The following is a 19,729-nucleotide window of genomic DNA, read 5'->3' as shown; positions in this document are numbered from 1 at the left end:
TTCAATCTCCTTTTTAGTATTTTGTGCCATTTATTGACAATCTTTGACTTATTTTCTGATCATTTTGTTCATCTTACAGTAGGCTTTGAATCTTTTTTTCTTATAGTTTGTGTGGTTTCAAAACTCCTTGTGATTTTTGCAGTATTTCTTCTTATTCTAATTACACTATGATGATTTTATAGACATTACATGTGTAGATCAGTAGTACTTTCGGTATTTATAGATGTCTTTTGGTGTTTTTGTGCCTAGCATGTGGATTTTATGCTTTTTTTTTTTTTTTAAGGCTTAGTGCCTTTTTCTGGTATTTTTGTGGTTGTTGCTTTGTTTTTCTTTATGACTCTTTTGTTCTCTTTTGACTTTCTTTTGCACATTTTTTCATCTATGCTTAATTTTTTTGGCCAACTTTGATCTTCTTATTTCTGTTATGTTGGACTCAAGACAGCAGGTGTTCATTTTATTGAAGCGTAAAAACCCAAAACACCCAAAATTCCAAAAACACAAAACCCTCAGGCTCACCGGAGACTAACAGTGGGACACTGGAAAGCAAGCCACACGGCGACACAGACAAACCGACAAAACAATTAAAACCACAGCCACCAGGTGAGGACAATCACACTCAGGGATCAGCAATCAGACACGGAGAGCAAAAAGTAAAAGAGGATGAAACAAGAAACAGAGTCAGAATCGCAATGTGAACCATTTTTCATTATTTGAGGATTGTGTCCTCATTAGTGAAAACAGATGGTTGGTTTTTATATCCGGGTTGTCGTTCTGTTATTCATGACAATTTTAGGCTCCGTGTACATGACGATATGTAGTCTCTTTATGTTGCACTGTGCTTTGAAACTTTTATTTTCTTGGCTTTGTGCGTCTTTTGTTGTTTTTCTGCACTTTTTTTGCAAACTTTCACTACTTTTTGGTCATTTTCTCATGCTGTTTTATTGGTTTTGATTCTTATTCTTTTAGTTAAAAACTGTTTTTTCACACTGCAAAACTAGAAGTTCACACACATACACACACACACACACACCGTGTTAATCCACTCCTCTTCGCTGTGCGCCTCGGTCTGATTTACAGGGTGAACTCAGTGGTGTTAAATCCTGGCGGGCAGAAAGCGGCGTCACTTCCAGCTGAATGGAGGATCAGAGGCTGACAGGCCTGGGAAAGGCCCCGCCGGCCCTCAATCTGCACACACGGTTCTCACGCCGGGACGCCGCTTTGAAGTGTCCCACGGTAAATTAGGTGGCATGAGCCGGCCGGAGCTGGGACACACAGAAACAGACAAAGACAACAAGAGGTGGACACACTCGGCTCGGATCCAGACACACACAGTCAAACAAGACAGAGACGGAGACTCTCAGACAAACCGGGGAAAAGCTTTTCTCAGCGCCTTAAATCACTGATGTCAACACTGATCTGAATGGTTCCTGTTTTTATTTTATCTTCAAGGATTGTTTCACTGTCTCCTGAGCAACTTGGTCCCCGTCTACACAACGTTTCAAGTGAAAACGGATCATTTTTGCATTTTAGTCAAGTTTCTCATTTGCACAGAAATGGCAGAAACGCTGAAAGTGATGTAGTTTTAATATTGGGCCACTAGTGGGTGCTGTTGTTTGTTTTTGTCAGGAGCCTGAACATTTTCAAAAAGTTGTTTTTCCCCCACGTTTACATAGACTCCGAGCATTTTCAAAAAGTTGCACCGAGGGAGCCGTTTTCATAAAGTTGTGCTGAAAACACAACTTTATGAAAACGGCTCCCTCGGGTTCCAACCGTGTACACAGAACCCCAATGAAAGTTTAGTTTTCACATTAAGACGTCGTGTAAATGGGGCCTCAAATGATTGGCTAACCTCTTCAGAAGCAACAAACTGTTTCTGTCCCCTGGTTTAGGTTTGTTGAAGCGTTTCAACATCTGGCATTTGCTTGGCAGTGATCATTTAGGAAAGGGTTTGAGCATTCATGGTCCTAAATTCTTGAAAAACTGCATGTTTTATATGCAGCCCTTCTTGGATACACCTGATTTAAAGAACATAACATCACCAAACTCTGCAGAAATGCTGATAAAAAAGAAAATACACAAAAATAATCTTACAAAAGATGTCAAGTTGTCTCCATCAGTACATCTTTCTTTCAAATATATGGGAAACAGCAACTATAAAGACAGAAAAAAAAAAAGCCATAGACTGAAAGGAAACTTGAATTTCTTCACTAATTTTTAATAGAAAATGTTCAAATCTGCAGGTCCAGACAAACATGACATGAAAAAGTTTCTGTCAGGACGTGAAAATCAGTCGTCTTGTGTTTTAGTCGCCTCCTCAAACCGTCACTTTACCACAAAAAACATCCTCCTGTGTGTCTCTGCTCTGCGGGACCATCAAGGACACCATGTTGGATGGACTTAAGATCTCAATCCAGTAACCATCAGGGTCTTGAATGAAAGCCAGGTCCTTCATTTTACCTGTGAGGCGGACAGCAGGACCAGAAATAACAATATTTCTGTAAACACAATATCATACTTCATAGATATTTCATGAAAAACGCACCAGTTATTCAAAATCAGCACAAAGAGGCTAAACATGAGCAGAAGCTCAGAGAGCTCTGATTTTAATCATTTTTGGGGCGGCATGGCTTATGGCTTGCAGGTTCGATTCCCATCTCCACCTGTCTACACGCCAAAGTGTCCTTGAGCAAAGACACTGAACCCCAAACTGCTCCCATTGGAGTGACAATGCCTTGCATGGCTGCAGCCTCCAATGGTGTGTGAACGAATGGGTGAATGTGATGAACTATGTAAAGCACTTCGGGGCTGCGCAGATGAAAAGCGCTTTATAAGTGAAGTCCATTTACCATTTAATAAAGAGTGGGCGGTGAGCGCCCTCTGCAGGTGGATACCTGAACTGCAGACTTATAAAGAGTACAGATGTGTAAAGGCATTCATTTGACTATTTTCCCCAAGTAAACACACACTTTACACATTCAATGCATGAATGTCTCTTTTTGAATGGTTTAGGGACTCTTGAGGTCATTTTGTCACAAATTAACAGTTTTTAAAGATAAACCCACCTGAGTCTGGCTTCTTGACAAATGTCACCCCTTGTTGCTCAAACAGTTTGCAGGCGGCCTCGAGGTCGGGGACGGCGATCCCAATATGACCTGGAACAGGAGAGGACGGCAGGTTACACACGAAACACACAGGAGTGAAATCTACCAATATTTCAGTCGAAAATACAAAAGCTTCTCACCAAATCCTCGCGGTTCAGCGTTGCCGTTGTTGTACGACAGGTTTTTATCTTTCTCCGAGCCCCAGTTACTGTCAGACGAGATACAGCTGCACGTTAGAGAGGTTCGTCTACAATGACAGTAGTTTTGTTCCTCTTTGTAGACATTTAGCATCATTGTGGGGGATTTGTGCATCTTTTTAAACCATTTATGTCCTTCTTTACATTTAGCATCTTTTAAAAGTATTGTAGTCCCTATTTGCTGACATTTTGCATTTTGTTAAGCCATTTTTGTCCCTCTTAGCAGACATTTTGCATCTTTCAAAATAATTTTGCCCCTTTGCTGATACTATGCATCTTTTTAAAAGGGGTCATATTATGTAAAATCCACATTCTCAAGGTTTTCCAGCAGTACTAATCGTCCCCATACCTGGAATAACGCCCCAGAAGTGAAGACAGTCTCCCTCTCCCTGGCTTGTTTCAGTTTTTAGAAAGTGTGTTGCTCCAACCAGCCAATCAGAAATCAAACCCTATATAGTGTCATCAGGGGTTTAGCCAATCCCAATCAAGGTAGGCTCCTCCCTTTGACCCTCCCACAATTAGGCAGCGCTGCTCTGGCACATGGCACCACGAGAGGAAGTACTTCCTCCTCTTCCCAAGATGGGCATGTGTGGGCGGAGCCAGTCCAGCTCACACAGACACAGCAGATTGTGAATGCAGCTCCTATGATCCAATATTCAAATGGAGGAAAATCAAGGAAAAGCTGGATTTGGGGAAAATAAACTTGTAAAACAATGTTTTTGGACCAAGACCATGTGAAAGTGTATAATATGACTCCTTTAAAGCATTTTTGTCACCATTTCCAGACATTTAGCATCTTTTACAAGTATTTTTGCAGTCGTTTCACATCTTTCTGCAATTGTTCAGTGTTTCTCAGAAGTTTAGTGTATCTCGTACATACTGCGTGAGCTCGACGGTGGCCCGGCGAGAGAAGGTCCACGCCGTCCTCTCCTTGACGTCCTTGGGGATATCGCTCTTCTCCTCGTAGCCCAGGAAGTAGTTGGTGAAGCGCATGGAGAAGTCGATCTTCTGCAGCAGCCTGGAAGCAGCAGAGGAGGAAGCAGCGATCAGAGGGAGGGAGGAGAGGAAGGAGGCAGAGTTCAGGGGGGCTGGGATCAGACCCGGGACTCACGTCATGCCCAGGACTCCCGTGTAGAAGGCCAGAGACTTCGCCGGGTCTTTGACTCTGAGCATGGTCTGCTGCATCATGAAGTCCTGCACACACAGAAACACACACTCCATCTTTAATGATGCACAAGTCACAGCCGATAACACTTAGAGTTAGAGGATAAGAAGGGTTTTGATATTTATTTATTTATATGGGTATATATATTAAACATTTATTTTACCTTCTGTCAATTTGTTTATTTTCTGTCCTTTTGCAGTCTTTTTGCTCATTGTTGTGATGGTTTTCCATCTATCTGTGCTCATTTCATGTCTTAAAGTGAGTTCTATAAACTCTGTCCTGTGCAGACTTCATCCGGATTCAAAGTCAGTTTTTATTTCCTCAGCATGTTGTGCCTGAAGGCATCTGCAGGGCTGCAGTTATTGCAACAGGTATGACTGCATTCAGAGAGAGAGAGAGAGAGACACAGACAGACAGAGAGAGAGAAATCAAGACAGACAGACAGACAGACACACACACACCTTGGTGATGGGGTCCCCCTCCTTGCAGGTGGCAGCCACGGTCTCCTCTGTCAGTCCTCGGCCCGCCATGGTCCGACCGCTGCCTCCAACACGACGCCTGCTGCCTTCAAGTGCAGCTCGGATAGAACCACCCTCAGGTGAGACGCCTTCAGGTGAGTCAGGTACTGTCTTCAAGAAAACTCCAGGATTAACATATCTAGCTGTGAATTTATGCTTAAAAAGAAGAGTATTATATAATTAAGAGACAAAATGATAAAGACTCAATGCCACATGGGGAAAGTCATTTAGCCTCTTTGCATATTTTTTTATAATATTAAAATGTAATTTTGTGCGTCTTGAAAAAAAATCTAAATTAATTAAATCAAATGTATTACTCATAAGGAGTTTACACATTCACAGGAAAAATCACATTTGTTAAAATTATATTGAGCAAATAACTTCCTGATCACAAAATGTATTTTCTTTTTGAATTGAAAAGTTGTAGAAATTAGATTTAATTCAAACAATTTCTTAATTTATCAAGAGTTTTTGTTGTTGTTGTTGTTGCTGTTGTCTGAGCGGACACCCCTCAAAACGTTTTTTTTTTTTTTTTTGAGTATCAAGCAGTTTTGAAAACTAAAGTTTTAAAAGGTTTTTAATATTCCCGACCGTCCTTGAACGCATCAGCTGAGCTCTCAGGTCAGGAGGAAACTCTCAGATGTTTTTGAAAGTTAAATCCTTCACATGTTCCATTTCGTCTGCTCAAAACATACATTTTCAAAAATAATGCTGTCTTTTTGTTTTGAAAATAGACCAAAAGAAGAGAAGTTAAAGGATTTAGCGCAGGAGGAGGAGTGAGAGGAGGTGTAGGAGGAGGAAGAGGAGGAGGAAGGTGAAGCTCCCAGGCAGGTAAAGCGGCAGGTCTGGACAGGTTTTAGGTAACACAACACACCCTACAGTTTTCAGAGCCTCTAATCCCACTGGCAGTCAACACAACACCAAGCAGCCCGCTTGTGGCAGGGAAAGGCCTCCAAACTCACAGAAAGCACAATAAACTACTTAAAAAAACAAGAAAAATGCTCACTGATGGGAAAGGAAGGACCAAACCCATTGATACAAATGTATTTTGGTATTAATTGTTAAAACACATTAAACTCACTGCGAATACGATCAAGTTCAATTTACAGAACTTCAAACAAATCAGGCCGTTTGTGGCAAAGAACTCAGCAAAGATGTTTCTACACTCTATGATATTCACACACACAGATTACTGTATTACATCCTGGTCACTCACTGGAGAAACAACACGTAGAAACCCTTTTCAAAAAGTCCATAAAAATTCTGGATCAAGAGCCTTGATCATATCATCACTGTAATATTCTTGAAAAGTACAAAATGATCAATTTACAAAATGTTATAAATGTTAAAAAAACTGTTGCCTTGCCTACAAAGCATTTTTTATTGACCTGCTTCAGGACTACGGTTGTAAATGAGCAGTTTTGCTATAATCTGGCACATTTACAACTTGTATATGAGTGTTCGTCAATGTGTGTTGTCCCGATTCAAATAAACGAATAATTCCAAACAGTTGTGCTTTAATTTCTTATTTTCACTTCTGTACCTATTCAATGATCAGCCCATTTTCCGATTGCGCATGAACGCACCACCAGTTCGGAATCCCCATTTTTAAACTGGTAAATTGAGTGTGTTGATGTTTTTGTACTTAATATATGCCGGACTGTTGAAGTCAAATTTTATTTTCAGAGCTTTCTTGAGTTTTCTACTCACAAGTAGGAACTTTCCCACTTTCCCCAGTTGCAGTTTGGGAAATTCCCAGTTTTAGTTTGGAACTTTGCCTCTTTATATTTATATAACTTTTGAATTAATCTGGTGATTAGGTGATAGGAAAACCGTTGGTGCGTTAATGTAGGACAAAACTTAAAATTTCATGTTGGGAAGCCCCCACCCCAATTTTATGGACAAAGCTGCCGCACAGAAACAGGAACATTCCCACTTCCAAATTGCTCTTGAACACATAAGGACTTTTATCTCATAATTATAACACAAACGACTGTAGTTTATAACTTCCTACTTGATTATGATAAATATAATAATGTCGACGCAGGGGGAAATTAAAGATATCGGATAGGAACTTCCCATTTTAAACACATATGCAAAGCCCTTTAATCCGACACACGGGATGGACCTGTGACAAAAATACCGTGTAGCCACATTAGCTCAGACCAAAGAAGTTGGACATTTATTAAGCATTTAACATAAAATCAAAAAACAATAATAAAATAAAACCAAATTTTTTTCACAAGTTCCATTTTTGTAAGCAGTTTCTTTGGAACTCGATTCCGTCACATTGAAGACGTGTGAAATGTTGGCGGGTCAGCGGCGCTGTGGCTTGGGGCTCTCCAGCAGCTTCACCAGCAGGCGGCTCTTCAGCGAGTGCAGCTTGGTGCCGTAGTCCTGCCGCAGGACCGCCGTCAGCTGGCGGCGGAGGCGTGGCAGGCAGGGCGGGGCGCCGCAGTGCGGCACGTTCAGCAGCGTGCGGAAGAAGTCCTGCCACAGCTCGCTGTGGGGTTTCCTACGGAATCAGGCGGAGAGCCGGTTAGCACCGAGCGGGACTCGGACCGTTCCAACAGCATAGACACACTAATGAGTGGGGGGGGGGGGGGGGGGGGGGGGGGGGGGGGGGTCACGCTTCACCTTCTGAACACGCCGTTTGTCTTCCACACGCCGCCGTCGTTCACCACCTGCATGTACGTCCCAAACAGCATGCAATGGACTGTCGCTGCCACTCCAAAGTAGTCGGTCTGTGAACAGGAGAGGACACTTTAAATACGTCTCTGTGACGAGGAGCCGGCGTCTTGCACACATGGAAGGTTTTCCTGCTCCGACACACCAGACTCAGAGAGGCTTCATGACAAACTATTGAGACTCCCAGTCCCAGTTTACACGACATTGCTTCATGTGAAAAGGCACAGAATGCTTTGCCGTTTCAAAGTGTTGTGTTTTCAATGACTCGGAGCAGCAGTTGTGTAAGCCGGCGCCCAGCATGCAACACAAGTTTTGCGTTTTCACTTGACAACAGCGTGTAAGCTGGAAATCTGGCAACAAACAAGAGCAGGATCTTAACGCGATTATTTTTACATCATCAGCTTGAACTGTACGCGAACACGTCACGTCTTTTCCAAAGCTATTTTTGTCTATTAAAAAATAAAACGGACAATATTTCACTTTATGTGTAATTACTCTAGAAATGTGTCGAGGGTCCAGTCTTTCTACACCTGTGATTGAGGCGTTACCACTTTTGTGCACTGGGTGGCAGTAACATCACATCCTGTTGAATTTTCAGTTGTTGGCGTCAAATTCTGCAGTTCTAACAAAGTGACTCACCGCACCACCTTGTGTTACAAAGTGGCATTACATTAGATTGAGTTTGGCAGAATTCTCTGCGACTCTGACGATAGCTCAGTTTGGGATCATTTAGTTTACGGAGTGAGCCTTCAACGGCCTCCTGACTCCAGCGTCGAGAGCGAATCTTTGTTGAAGCCCTTCTTCGTTCCTCACCTGGTAGTTCCACGGTTTTCCAGAGAGCATCTCCGTGCACTGGAAGCCTGACGTCAGACACTTGGCGGTGAAAGCAGTGCCTTGTGGGAAAAGGTCCATGTCGATGCTCTGGCCGAGGTCGATGAGCACCAGGCCGTGGTCGCAGTCTTCCGGCTCGAAGCTGGTGTTCTTCACGATTCTGGGGAAAAAACAGCAGCATGGAAACGGCTTGTTTGTAGTTTATGTGACTTGTGACAAAGTAGGCAGAGGCTGATTAGATTGCAAAAGATTTGCCTAAATAATCCAGAAAATCTTTCCTCAACAAACAACTGTGCTGACTGTACTGTGATACTAGAATATTTTTATGTTATTGCGCAAGTCTGAGAGTCTTTAATGTGTTAATTTACATTAATTAATTATTATATGAAGTGTGGGGAGAAAATAAGGCATTAAATGGTGTTTTATTTTCATGGGTCGTTTCTCAGTAGAACTGAAAAGTGTGCATTTTTTGAAACCATTAAGAGCGTCTACAACATCGTTTGCTGGAAGCGTGGATAAGCTCACAGCCTGGGGTTGGTACCTGGCTCCGAGCAGGAAGTTGTCGGGTTTGATGTCGGCGTGGACGATGTGGACGCTGTGCAGCTGCTCCACCATGTGGAGGATGCAGGCGGCGAAGTACATGACCAGAGGCTGAGGCATCACTTTGTCACTCAGGGCTTTGTAGATGTTCACCGTGTTCTGAAAGCACCGCGACGGAAAATTAAGCTCGCCGCCGCTTCTTTAACCAGAGAGCACGAGAAGCGTCCGCCGAGGACACGTACCAGCAGCGTGCCGAAGTCGTGCAGCTCTCCCAGCATCATGCTGCCGTTGTGGAAGAGGTGAGCGGAGTGGAGGACGCTGAAGAGGCGACGCACGTCGGGCTTCAGCCGAGCGTCCAGCTGGCTGTTGATGTAAAACTCCCAGGGATTGGCCGGTTTCTGAACCTGCAGGAGAAACGGACACGGACTGAATGTGAGGAAGACAAAATGATCACGACCCAGTTCATAGTCGGCGCCGGAGGGTGGCGGGGGATTTTTAAGTGGTTTATTTAGATTTTTTTTATGTGTGAACATTATACTTCATGTGTACAGTTAAATAATAAATACACCAACAAAACATGTTTTTATTTATTGACTAAAAAGCAGTGTGGTTTGATTCAGCCAATCGGCGCAGCGCGTGCATCAACCTTTGAACTTTCCACTTCCTGTTACTGAGAGCACATTTTTCCTGGTGACTGCGTAACTTACTTATAGCGATGAAACACGGGGCGCTCTTTGCAAAGAATGTGACAGAATCGTTGATGTCTTCGCTCTCAACCACAACAACCGAGGTATCGTTTTATTAGGACACCCTATGGTGAGGGCAGGATTATTGCCTGTTTGGTGGTTGGGATCTGAATTCATCTCCAGACCGGTTTATTAAAGTCACTAGATCCATTGAACCACATATTTTTCTTTCAGTGGGAGTTGCGGTGACTGGCAGCAGGAGTTTGTGGTCAAAATGAAAACCTGCTTGGGTGCTTTGCTTATTGCTGCTGTTGAGGCTCCATCAGTGACATAATAGTGTTAACGTTTACATTGAGTGGCGTGTTTAAGTGGCAGCTCATAAAACTTTCATCTTTATCACTTTGGCTGAATATCTTGTGGCCTTTTTAAAAGGTCTGAATATTGTTAGTCACTTTTCTCCCAGAATATACATTTTTCTCTATCATCAGTACTGAAATGGATAAATGAAAAACTGATGATGGGTTTATGTCTTGATCTCACCTTTAAAATCATGTTCTCGCTGGTCCTGGGGTCGGTCACCTGGTAGACTGTTGCGAAGGCGCCTTGTCCGACAATGCTTTGGATTCGGAGGGATTCCTCTCCTGTCGCGACACACACACACACACACACACACGGACACACACTTTAAACTCACTGCACTTATAATGACCCGCAGAAATAAGTTGTTTTAGCACATTGTTCTCTACACGCATTGTGTGTGGTATCATTACAAAAACAGCTAACAGCACCACCCTGTGGCCTGGAATGAAAACTGCATAATTTTCAGCCTTTCTGCCGTTTCCGTGTAAACAGACCTCATTTTCAAAATGTTGCCGTGTAAATGTGAAACTTTTCTAAAATCAAAAACGCTAAGTATTGTGGAGTAAAACGGGGTCTTAGTGGTAGAACTTGTCTCCAGCTCACCCGTGCTGATGCTGGTCTTGGGTGTGATGTTGGGGATGTCACACTGCCAGGTGTAGCAGTGGGGGTGGGAGGTGAGGGGCGGGGTGAGTGTGGACAGTTGGTGGGCGACCAGCTGGTTGTTCCAGGGGTCCGACACCAGCTGCAGCACTGCGGATGCGTCCGACCTGGGCTCTCTCCCGGGACTCGTCATGGATTCGTCTGCCTCGCTGATTGGCTGCGGGCTCATGGGCACGTCGGCACAGTGCCGCGGCTGCTCCGGACTCATGGCAATGTCTAGGCCGTCGAGGGAATTGGCGTCAGCTCTGCTGGGGCGATGGGGGCTGACGAAGGCATCCAGGTCAAACCCGGCCGGGCACTCGGGGCTTCTCATGGACATCCAGTCAGGGTTGAGGGGGCACTCGGGGCTCATGGGAACGTCGCAGGTCTGACTGCGGTCTCGTGCAGGGCTGGCAAGGGGGTCTGGATCTTCCAGGATCTCAAAGAGCTCGCTCTGGGGTCTGGCTGAGGTCGGGGGGGCCTGTGGGGGGGGCCGCTCGGGGCTGGTGTACACTTCCCAGCCGGAGTCGGCCGGGCAGAGCGTGTGGTCTCTGAAGGAGAGCACGGCCGGAGGAGGCGGCTGCACCATGGTGGTGGAGGAGGAGGTGAGGCAGGGCAAGGCCGAGGACAGCCCCTCCCCCACGATGGTGCCTTGCCGGGTGGCGCAGGTGGAGGTCTCAGATGCGTTGTCATTGCTCGGACTATGTTCAATGATCGGGCTGAAAGCAGGGAACAAAGCAGGGGGGCAACTTTAATACTCCCGAGGACCAAGTGGAATACTGCCAGCAGGAAGACACACACAGACTTGCTCGCACACAGGCTCGGGTTTGATACCTGAGTTTTTTTGACTGGCGTCTGACGAAAGCCTCGTCCTCGGCGTCGTTCCCGTCACAGTTGTTTTCTGAGGGCAGAATGATGAACAGAGTGAGTGATGAACGAGTGAAATCAGAAAGAAAAGTCAGATTCTGCATCAAGTCTGCAGAGCTAAGAACATTTCCACAGCTGAGCAACTTCTCAACTACAAGACCTTGAAATCCGGAGTTTCAAACTCACATACAGCCCAGTATCATCTTGAGCGGGCCAGACTTGTAAAATGGTCCCATAATGACCTTTAAATTTAAACTTTAAAATCTTCCTTTTTTTGTGTAGTTGAGTATACGTTTTGAAAGTTTTGAGAAAGTCTACGTGTCTTTGCAAAATGTTCCACAATGACTACAATCTCAACATAAAGCCAAAGTTAATTTAGTGAAATGTCAAAAAAATAAAAATCCCTTTAGCTGCTGCCTTTTTTACAAACTCACCCTGCCGACATGGCTTTGAAGCTTATGCAAGTCTGCAGGGAATTAAAAAGCTATTTTTGAGTTTTGTCCGCGACGCTTCACAAAGTTGTATTACAAAATAAAAATCCATATTTTCTTTTAAAGACTTTCGGTCGTTTGACTGGATTGGCGCCTCTTGTGAGCCGGTTTTGGCCCACGGGCCTTATGTTTGCTTTAAATACTAAATGTGAGGTTTGTGAATTAAAATGAGTTCCTCTTTGCTTGATACTTCCTGGGAATGTTTGAAAAGTTCAACTTGCTGAGCTCGGTCAGGAGGAACGGACTATATTTTACAGTCTTTCGCAGCTGCGTCACCTTCGTCCCGGTAAATGGCGCCTGAAGAGCTCTTGTTTGTGAACGGAGTGGAGACACAATGGGCCAGAATGGCAAAGTCTGTGGTGCTGTTGGGACAGGCGGCCAGCGAGTGGAGGGAGTTGTAGCGAACGCCCCACATGGTGCTCTCGTCCGGCATCAGGTCCGGAGGCGCATCCTGACATTTAAAAACAAAACAAAAAAACAACACATTTAAAATGATAAGACACTCTCATTATAGTTACTAGTTATTTAAATAAAAGAGGAGTTGCATTAAGAGTTATTATGAATAAAATGTAACTAGTTACTTTTTATTTTCTCCTAAAGTTAGCGCCTCTTTAAAGAAACAAACTAAAGATAATGACATGAATCAGCAACCAAACAGCCGAGGAAAAACTACCAAGTTGAAGACAAACACGAATGTTACTGTCAGGAGGACTGAGGTAGTTCGGGATCAATGAGCTTCTCTTACTCCAGTAAACTGCTCGAAATCAAAGTTGAGCTTGCAGACAGAAAGAGAAGCTCATTTTTATTCAAGCATACACTGATGATTCAGACTAATGCTAACGTTAACGTTAGACATTGCTGCCATGTTGCTGACATTACAGCGTTAGTTGAGAAACAACGAGGCATTTTCACTCAAGTTCAGCAGCCTGATGAGAAAAACAGAAGCCGACTGGTTGTACTCACGACGGGTTTGTCCGGCTTCGACGCCGTGATGTCACACAGAGCTCGGGCTGGTTTAGGTTGCTCTTCTGCAGAAGGAGCGGCAGCACTGGACACACTAAGAGCAGAACACTGCTTGTCAGGTTCACAATGACCAGTCATCACCGCCATGTGAGAAGAACACTCGTCTCATGGGAGTTAGATTTTAGCCTCACAGTTGATGTGTCGCATTTGGCAAAGCTAAAGTTTTGACCTTACGCAACAGTAGGCAGGTGGTCATAATGCTCTGGCTGATCAATGCGAGTGACTTCTGGTGACCCGGACGACTTATTTACCTGCCGTTTTCTTTGTTGTTGTCGTCCTGGAAGATGGTGAATGCAGCTTTAGCAGGGGGCCACGCTGCTGCAGAGACACTTTCTACAATTTGTAGAAGACAGAAGGAAAAGTTTTATTACTACAATCAATCATGTACTCACGTTATCAGGATGTGGCCGTTTAGAAAAAAAGGAAAATGTGTTGGCTTCATTGCAATGAGTAGCTATTGATTGGCTCTTTCACTCCCAACTGGATTGCAGCCTAGTAGCTGGAAACAGAGTCTGGTGTCTCTGCTGAGTGTATATTTACCATTTCCAACATCAAACTCCTCCCTCTGCATAGTGTGCAGCACAGACGAGCGGTTGAAGGGTTCTTCTAGAAAGGTGGGAGCCTGAAACATGTCCATGATCACACCTGGACGGAGATCGGGTGACAGTGTGAGTGACAGTATCGCCAACACCATCTATATGGTTCCCCGATGGGGACGCGTGGTGCTCACCCAGGGCTTCCCGGGTGTTGACGGTGGGCGAGGGCAGCACCCGTGAAGGCGTCGCCTGGACGAAGCCCAGGGAAGTGTTTGGAGTGAGGTGGGAAAGGTTGGCTGTGCCTCCATGTGACGCTGAGAGGGGACACAGGCGGGAGGTGGGACGGTGTTCAGGAAGTGACATCACAGAGCGAACACGTGAACTAAACACTCACACTTACCATCCAGTTGCTCATCGGCTTCCTGTGGCTGACCGACTGTCCTGAGAGGAGGGACACAAGATTAGAAGGCAGCTGTCGCAGAATACACAGCAAAAAATAAACAATATAAATAAATAATGATAATAATAAACTCCGATCTGCCTCTCAAGTTAATCAAAAGCCATCATTTAAATCAGGGGTGTCAGACATAAGGCCCGTGGGCCAAAGCGTGCCCACAAGAGGCTGCAATCCAGCCCGACAAGCCACCGAGCAAATTGTAAGGATTTCCAAGAAAACAATAAAAAAAAACAAAAAAACATTTTAAACACAGCTTTCTTGATAGGAACAATATAAAACACAACACTGAGACCCAAGCTGAGATATTAGTGATGCTGCCCTGAAAGCAAGCAAACTCGCTATTCTGTCAGGTTGAGTTTGTAAAAAAAATTTTAAATAAAAAATGCACGCTAAATCCAGTGAAATGTAACAATTATAGCTGTTGTTGTACAATCAAATTAAGGACGTGTTTAAAACAGTAAACATGATAAAATAATAAAATAGACGCAAAAATACGATTTTTTCATTAAAATGTTGAATAACAACAAAAAAAATGTTTTTTGTTGTATTTAAATTCATGAATCAAAATCATCTTTCAGAATATATTCAGTGAATACAATTTGTCAATTTGTGTTTTTTCTCCCCCACCAACTGCATACAAGAATCAACAAAGACATTCAAATGAAGAGGTCAAGAAATCAACTCCTATATTTACATATTTTCTACACCACGGGTGTCAAACTCATTTGATCTCAAGTTAGCTGGACCAGTAAACAATGGCATTATGATCCTTGAACTCTAATAATATGTCCTCGTTTTAGTGTAACAAAGTATAAGTATTAAGAAAAGCATCATTATTGAACTACCATTTTTACAACAGAATCATTTTATAACACACGACAACCCTGAAATTTTGAGTAAAAGAACTGTAATTTCAACAGTATCATGCCTCAATTCACTGTGTGCTTTACGACTTACAGATCAGAGTGGATTTTTATGACACTAGTTACATCTTCAAAGGCATAAAGCATTTGGCCACATGTAACTGGAACTCAAAAATATAGCAGGCTAGTTTACATTATGATCAAAACATTTCTACCTCTGTGTATTGATCCTGATCACCTTCACTGATTCGCCACATAATGCAGAGTACAGTGCACCCCCTGGTGGTTAAATGAATACATTGCAGTTAATGTCATAATTTCTCAGCTGGCAAATTTCATCTCGTGGGCCGGATTGAAATCCGTATTGAGCCGTACATTTGATACCCCTCGTCTACACAGCCATCTTTATATGTCCCCGTCTCGAGCCCAATGTGCATCAGTTAACGTCTATATCTTTATTTTAATATTTATTGGCTCAGATCAAGCACACTGTGAATGAACAAAGATCTCAAGTTGTGGGTGAAATCTCAATCTAAAAGAGTAAGAAAAAGCAAAAAAGAATTCTCACTCACTGGTGTGAGACGTTGTTGTCCTCTGGTTGACAGTTTGTGACACCCGGAGGCAAAAAATTCCCGCTGGGAGCAGAAAAGCAGTCCGGGGAGAAGAGCTCCGGCTCCTCGGTGGCCGCAGACATCGCTACAGGCAAATCGTCCATCCCGTCGGCCAACATAGAGGCATGATGGGACAGCTCGGACCTGGGAGGAGCTGGTGAAGTCGGTTGAGGATCGGCGGCGGCGGCGCACTCCTGGATGAAGGTGGGCTCGGTGAGCAGTCTCAGACCGATGGAGCGGCGGCTGCTCGGTCGAGGACGCTGAGAGGACTGCTGGGAAGGATTCAGGCTTGAAGTCGTCTCAACCGCAGAGACGGGCTGTGGCAAAGACTGATATGACACAAGCAGCGTGTAAATAGAGCGAACTCAAACACGGACACATTTTCTCCAAAGTAAGGCGATGTCTTGTATAATCTTAGCAGTCTAGTCATGTAATATCACTCCACTTAGCAATGGCAACTGAGAGGGGGCGGGGCTTAGCCAAAGGTCAATGCCTTCTGGGATTGTACAAAGACGTAGGAAGAAACAGCTCTTTTCTTCTTAAACTTTCCCAAAACACAGTTTATTTCTGACATCTCCAAATAACATGAGAATGCATGAAGCCTGCATTCTTTTGTTGTGCATGTAATTGCTTGCTTTTGTATTTTGGTCGGTATGAAAGAAGCGAATCAGATTGTTCCAGGAGCATTCCCTCCAAATTGTTGAGATGGAGGTTTGCCCGGTGCGTTTCCCACACACTGGACCAATCTTCATCTGTCACTGTCTGCAAACGTCCACACTGCATGTGACTGGGGTTTTTCCCAATTTATTAATTCATCGACATAGTCAATTAGATTTAATAAACCCGAGTTTGACTGCAAGTTTCAAGGTATTTGAAGATGTTGGGATGTTATCCTGATTGTCATCTATGTTCTCAAGCTAAATCAGTAAAGTGAGCCAAGAATAATAAGTTCTTCTCGTAGCTTTAGTTTACACAGAAGAAACTTGGTATGGAAGTTTAGATTGCTGTTTCATGATAATTCTCTATTTTATTTTTTTTAAGAAGTAGTAGTAGTAGTGGTAGGTATTATTATTAGTAGTAAATATGATCAGCAGCATTCATTTCTTGTTTGTCAGCAAAGGACATGAGTAACTCACCCTCTGTGCCGAGGTCTGACTGGCTGAAACTTTCCAGTCTGGTGTTATACTGTTCAGGCTCTGGACAGAGTTTTGCTTTCCACTGTTTGACGTGTCGGCGACTGAAAGCAAAACAAAAAACACCTTTTATCAGGATTTTCCTCCCCCTAAAAAAACCTACAGATTTAAAGGCCGAGGGTGACTCACTGCTTTTCCTCCGCTCCTCCTCCTGCTGCTGCTCCCGGAGCTTTTGGAAGTATTTGGCAGCTCGGACCTCCTCGATGCAGAACTCGGATCCTTCGCAGTGGAGCTCGTCTGCAAGGTACTCCGACACGACCTGAACACTGGAGCCCTGGTTGGAGCGGACCGTCCCAGACGTCTCAGAGCGGGACACTCTGCGCACACAAAGGCGGAGACTTACTCGCCGTGAGCCCAGAAGAGCAACAGACACGACAACAGGCTTGGTACGCAACGTTTTTTAAAAAACAGCTCGCAAGATGGAACTTTTTGAAATGACTCCATCTCCGTGGCGAACCTGACAGAAGTGAGCCACTTTCCACTTACGTTAAGGTCATTCTACTGGCTGGTGGTTTGGAGGGACAATCCACCGACGCCTGGAAGAAAGTACACAAAGTTTCAGCAGATTTTAAAAGCAGACCTTGGAGTCGTTTATGATTTTTATGATGGACACACCTTGTTTTGAGCTACAGGCTGATTGGTCAGATTCAAGTTTTGAAGTGGATTTCGACTTCCAGCTATTAAAAAAAAAAGAAAAGAAAAGAAAGAATAAATACATCTCATGCTTTACATTGATAAAAGCAAAAAAATGTAATTACAAGAAAACATGTTAAATGCTTCTTACCTGGTATCGACTCCTTGCCTGTCGTTCTTGTTTGAAACTGCCTGCAGAGGAAAGTTTTTGTCAGATAAATGTTGTTCACCTCCCTTTAATAGAAGTTGCCAGGGACAAACTCAAACTATAGATTGTCTAACTGTGGGGCAAAGGCAATAACTTCTGTATCGCCATGTTTCCCCAAGAGAGCAATACAATCGTTTCATTTGTTTGACTCTTAAGTGACTTTGACCGGTCAAGTGTGCGCGCTACATTCAAACACAGTCAGCGGAGACTGGCCTCAACACCAGGCGACCACGTGTCATCCCCACATGCGATAAAAACACCCATTCAAGTCTTTTAATTCCTAGTACTTCAGGTATGCCTCAGGGTTCTGTCCTGGTGACCCTACTCTTCTTCAGCTTCCTCCATCTGGACAGCAATATCTTTCACTATTTTAAGGATCAATTTCCACTTTACCTTTCACTCCCACCCTCTTCCTTCAACACCTGCCTGGAAAGAAAGTTGATATCACAACTGACAGCTTCCCAATGTCGTCCTCCCCTGGGCGTCATCCCAGACAGCTCAGTATCACATCTAAATTACATTAAGGCCCCATTTACTTGACAACGTTTCAAGTGAAAACACATTCACAAAAGTTTTGCTTTTACACAGCAAAGATTTGAATATAATGTCCATTTACGCGGAAAAAAGCAGAAACACTAAAAACAATGTAGTGAGCATGCCAGCCATGAGTTGGTGCTGTTGGGGGTTGTTTTTGTCATGACACCACCCACACGTGCGCAGAGAACAATAAAGCATAAACATTAATAATTACAAGTATACAGACAATCGCATGGCCAGACAGCCAAGTTGGATTGTTATTACGGTGACTGTCAACTATAAAACTACTAAGTCCCACAGAACTATGGACTGGGTTGGTCATGATACTCTGGAGGCAAACCTTGTCGTTATTGTCCATCTACGTGCGTATGTGCAGAAGAACTAGTTATTACGGTCATGGTATTAGCAGCATTTTTAAATCGCTGCGTGTTCTCCCGATGCCAATGGCTGCAAGCAGCATTGTCGTGTAAAGAGACACCAAAAACGGAACGAAAGTTTTGCGTTTTCACTTGGGCCTAATTGTCTCAGCCCCTCCCTCTTCCTTCACACCACTTCTATCCATGTCCACTAAATACCACCATCTTCGACATTTAATATTATACTTCACTACTCTTAAATCTCCCTAACAAATCCTTTTAGCAGTTTTAAAAAATCTGGAATCCAGCTGCTCACATCGTCACCAAAACCTGCTGAATGCAACACAGAACTCCAAGTTCTTCTTAATGCATTAAAGGCTCTCTGCCTCCTCCACCTCATGCTGCCCACTCTGTGAAAACATCGTTTCCAATATATTATCCTTCTGTGTGTCTGTGCCCTCACCTGTATTCCTGGAGGACCGTGTCCGCTGGCTGGGCTTGGTTCTCCAGGGCTTTCTGGTACACCGCGTCAGCCTGTTCACTCATTCCTCTCTGTTCATACTGCTGTGCCCAGGCCACGTAGAGGGCAGCGGTCCGAGTCCCAATGCCCAGACTGAAGATGTGGCTGTACAGCGAGACTGGGTCGGAGTAATGACCCGCCTGGAAGACCGATGTCGGGAAACTCTCATTAGCTGATAACAAGACCAACTCTCATCGTGTCACTTTCACAGAACGAAACGATAGAAGTCACACTTACGCATCTGATGCAGTAGTTCACGTATCTGATGTCGTTGGCGTATTGCTCAGTATTTAAAAATCTCTGCACCAGAGTGTCAAACACCACCGACATCTCACTGCACCCTTCTGCAGGCAATCTCTGCTCCAGGTGCTGCACAAACCTAAACAATTACACAGGCCAATCAAAACCCTGTCAGCTCTGGTTCAAGCATAGTAGGCACAGGAATGTAAATGAAGGAAAAACAGAACAGAGACTGTGATAAACTGTCATAAAGTTCACTTGCAGGGTTCAAGCAAAACAAAAAATAAGTAAGAAATTAACCTTGTCTAACCTGAAAAGTCAAAGGTTTCAAAAGAAAGATAACAAAAGAATCCACTTCTATGTGTCTTGAAATTAGTGCGTTTGTGAACCTCCTGTTGAGTTTTTGTGTCATATTAAATTAAGATTTTGAGAAGTTGCTAGAATCTACATCCCCAGCGATCAAACGATT

General features: G+C 43.9%; 2 protein-coding genes across 3 annotated transcripts in view; both read right to left on the bottom strand.

Annotated features, from left to right (window-relative positions):
* Window positions 1-686: 686 nt before the first annotated feature.
* LOC308126633 (lactoylglutathione lyase-like) lies at window positions 687-5,062 on the bottom strand. The gene is made up of 6 exons (XM_080491164.1): window positions 4,925-5,062; window positions 4,410-4,492; window positions 4,179-4,316; window positions 3,242-3,309; window positions 3,063-3,152; window positions 687-2,457 (listed from the first exon to the last, which is right to left on the bottom strand). Exons 1-6 carry the CDS (start codon window positions 4,991-4,993, stop codon window positions 2,315-2,317), a joined length of 591 nt encoding a protein of 196 aa, XP_080347290.1. The 5' UTR covers window positions 4,994-5,062; the 3' UTR covers window positions 687-2,314.
* A 481-nt stretch (window positions 5,063-5,543) lies between these two features.
* Window positions 5,544-19,729, bottom strand: part of bub1 (BUB1 mitotic checkpoint serine/threonine kinase) — a 14,592-nt gene continuing 406 nt past the window's right edge. Inside the window, exons 3-24 of one of the 2 annotated variants that reach the window (XM_080491157.1) lie at window positions 19,258-19,399; window positions 18,964-19,160; window positions 17,551-17,591; window positions 17,382-17,443; window positions 17,253-17,302; window positions 16,896-17,083; window positions 16,710-16,810; window positions 15,535-15,902; window positions 14,037-14,083; window positions 13,837-13,956; window positions 13,647-13,751; window positions 13,358-13,439; window positions 13,047-13,140; window positions 12,360-12,534; window positions 11,560-11,626; window positions 10,690-11,444; window positions 10,267-10,367; window positions 9,283-9,444; window positions 9,042-9,199; window positions 8,483-8,660; window positions 7,619-7,725; window positions 5,544-7,496 (exon numbers count right to left, since the gene is read on the bottom strand). In XM_080491157.1, the coding sequence (XP_080347283.1) occupies window positions 7,298-7,496; window positions 7,619-7,725; window positions 8,483-8,660; window positions 9,042-9,199; window positions 9,283-9,444; window positions 10,267-10,367; window positions 10,690-11,444; window positions 11,560-11,626; window positions 12,360-12,534; window positions 13,047-13,140; window positions 13,358-13,439; window positions 13,647-13,751; window positions 13,837-13,956; window positions 14,037-14,083; window positions 15,535-15,902; window positions 16,710-16,810; window positions 16,896-17,083; window positions 17,253-17,302; window positions 17,382-17,443; window positions 17,551-17,591; window positions 18,964-19,160; window positions 19,258-19,399 (3,499 nt within the window). In that variant the 3' untranslated portion in view covers window positions 5,544-7,297. The remainder of the gene's footprint in view (window positions 7,497-7,618; window positions 7,726-8,482; window positions 8,661-9,041; window positions 9,200-9,282; window positions 9,445-10,266; window positions 10,368-10,689; window positions 11,445-11,559; window positions 11,627-12,359; window positions 12,535-13,046; window positions 13,141-13,357; window positions 13,440-13,646; window positions 13,752-13,836; window positions 13,957-14,036; window positions 14,084-15,534; window positions 15,903-16,709; window positions 16,811-16,895; window positions 17,084-17,252; window positions 17,303-17,381; window positions 17,444-17,550; window positions 17,592-18,963; window positions 19,161-19,257; window positions 19,400-19,729) is intronic. The other variant, XM_080491158.1, reaches the window with a different exon arrangement.

The sequence above is a fragment of the Lipophrys pholis genome, assembly GCF_963383615.2.
Source record: "Lipophrys pholis genome assembly, chromosome: 21".
NCBI lineage: Eukaryota > Metazoa > Chordata > Actinopteri > Blenniiformes > Blenniidae > Lipophrys > Lipophrys pholis.
The sequence above is the reverse complement of the archived record's forward strand: the minus strand, read 5'-3'. Positions and strand labels throughout refer to the sequence as shown.

Excerpts from the sequence above, each read along its gene's own strand:
- LOC308126633 (XM_080491164.1), bottom strand. The coding sequence starts at position 4,993 with ATGGCGGGCCGAGGACTGACAGAGGAGACCGTGGCTGCCACCTGCAAG. Across the intron at positions 4,317-4,409 it reads ACGGGAGTCCTGGGCATGAC|GCTGCTGCAGAAGATCGACT; the intron begins GTGAGTCCCGGG and ends TGCTGCTTCCAG. Across the intron at positions 2,458-3,062 it reads TGTCAAGAAGCCAGACTCAG|GTAAAATGAAGGACCTGGCT; the intron begins GTGGGTTTATCT and ends TCCGCCTCACAG.